The 1,671-nt window shown below is 65.0% G+C and overlaps 1 protein-coding gene across 1 annotated transcript in view; it reads right to left on the bottom strand.

Moving 5' to 3' along the window:
• Nucleotides 1-1,451, bottom strand: part of LOC113980372 — a gene marked incomplete at both ends in the record, with an annotated part of 2,028 nt that extends 577 nt beyond the window's left edge. Inside the window, 3 exons of the mRNA XM_027707589.1 lie at nucleotides 87-198; nucleotides 505-1,287; nucleotides 1,387-1,451. Coding sequence (XP_027563390.1) covers nucleotides 87-198; nucleotides 505-1,287; nucleotides 1,387-1,451 — 960 coding nt within the window. The remainder of the gene's footprint in view (nucleotides 1-86; nucleotides 199-504; nucleotides 1,288-1,386) is intronic.
• Nucleotides 1,452-1,671: the final 220 nt, after the last annotated feature.

The following is a 1,671-nucleotide window of genomic DNA, read 5'->3' as shown; positions in this document are numbered from 1 at the left end:
AGGAGCAGATGAGCAGCACTGGCACGGAACACTGGCACAGAGCAGGATGCCAGGGCTGGTTTTCCCTGGCACGACAGGAGCAGCACCAGCACAGAGCAGGATTCCAGAGCTGGATTCCTCCGGCACAGCAGGAGCAGCAGGAGCAGCACTGGCACAGCACAGAGCAGGATTCCAGAGCTGGTTTTCCCTGGCACAGCAGGAGCAGATGAGCAGCACTGGCACAGCACAGAGCAGGATGGCACGGCTGGTTTCCCCTGGCACAGAGGGAGCAGCAGGAGCAGCACCGGCACAGAACGCTGGCACAGAGCAGAGCTCATGCCAGGGACAGTTTTCCCCTGGCACAGCAGGAGCAGATGAGCAGCACTGGCACGGAACACTGGCACAGAGCAGGATGCCAGGGCTGGTTTTCCCTGGCACGACAGGAGCAGCACCAGCACAGAGCAGGATTCCAGAGCTGGATTCCTCCGGCACAGCAGGAGCAGCAGGAGCAGCACTGGCACAGCACAGAGCAGGATTCCAGAGCTGGTTTTCCCTGGCACAGCACAGAGCAGGATTCCAAGGCCGGTTTTCCCTGGCACAGAACACTGTCCCCACAGCCCCACAGGGCTCCTGGACACAAACAATTCCTCTTTTGCACTTTTCCCCGAACAAACCCCCCTGCCAAGGGCAGCGCTGGGGGGGTGAGGGCAGCAATTCCCATTTCCCCGGGCCAGGGACCGACATTCCACGACACCGCAGGAGAAAGGGCAGGAAGAGGCATCGGGGGCTTTTCCCCCCCCCCGGGGCGGCCGAGGGATTTTGGAACCTCTGAGGGGAACGACGAGGGTTCTGCGGAGGTTCCAGCTGATCCACGGGATCGGGATTTCTGGAATTGCCTCTCGAGCCCCCTCCCAGCTCACACCGAGGCTTCCGAGCACCGCGGAAACCTCAAACCAGCGGAAATTCGGGATCGGGAGTGGGGTGTGGCAGAGACGGGGAAGCCGCCCCGGGAGCTTTCCAAGCCCTCTCCTCTCTCCTCTCCTCGGCAAATTCCACCGGCTGGCGAAGCGGGGGGAAAAACAGCTTTGGGAGGGGAAAAGCCGATCGTTCCCGGAGGGAAAACGGATCCGTTCGGGGGGTTCTTCCCGCAGGTCCCGCCGGGAAGGGGCTGCAGCGGGTGCTGCCCGCGGCCCCCACACCTCCCTCGGCCGCCGCTCCGGGAGGACGCGGCTCCTTCCCGACGTCCCGGGATGGAATTCCCGGCGTTTCGCCGAGCGCGGCTCGGGCGGGGCCGGGGGCTCAGTCCCGCTGCAGGGAGGTGGCCCGGGAGCCCCCCCGGGACCCCCAGTCCAGCGCAATCCCTCCCCCCGGGATGGGGAGGGTTCGGGTGTTGTCCCGCGGGCTCACAGCAGCGGGGAGCGGTGCTTGTGGAAGGCGCTCTCCAGGAAGGCGGCCAGCTTCTCGCAGTCGTCCTGGAAAACCCCAAAAACGTGCCCTCAGCTCCCCTCCCGGCACCTCCGGACACCTCCGGCCTCCCGCCAGCCCTTCCCTGTGCTGGCAGATCCCAAATCCTGGAGGCAGCTCTGGGATCCCTGGGAACGGGACACGGAGGGGCTGGATCATCCCAAATCCCGGAGGCAGCTCTGGGATCCCCGGGAACAGGACAAGGAGGGGCTGGATCATCCCAAATCC

The sequence above is a fragment of the Neopelma chrysocephalum genome, unplaced genomic scaffold (genome assembly GCF_003984885.1).
Source record: "Neopelma chrysocephalum unplaced genomic scaffold, ASM398488v2 Primary Assembly neopelma1_93900, whole genome shotgun sequence".
Taxonomy (NCBI): Eukaryota; Metazoa; Chordata; class Aves; order Passeriformes; family Pipridae; genus Neopelma; species Neopelma chrysocephalum.
The sequence above is the reverse complement of the archived record's forward strand: the minus strand, read 5'-3'. Positions and strand labels throughout refer to the sequence as shown.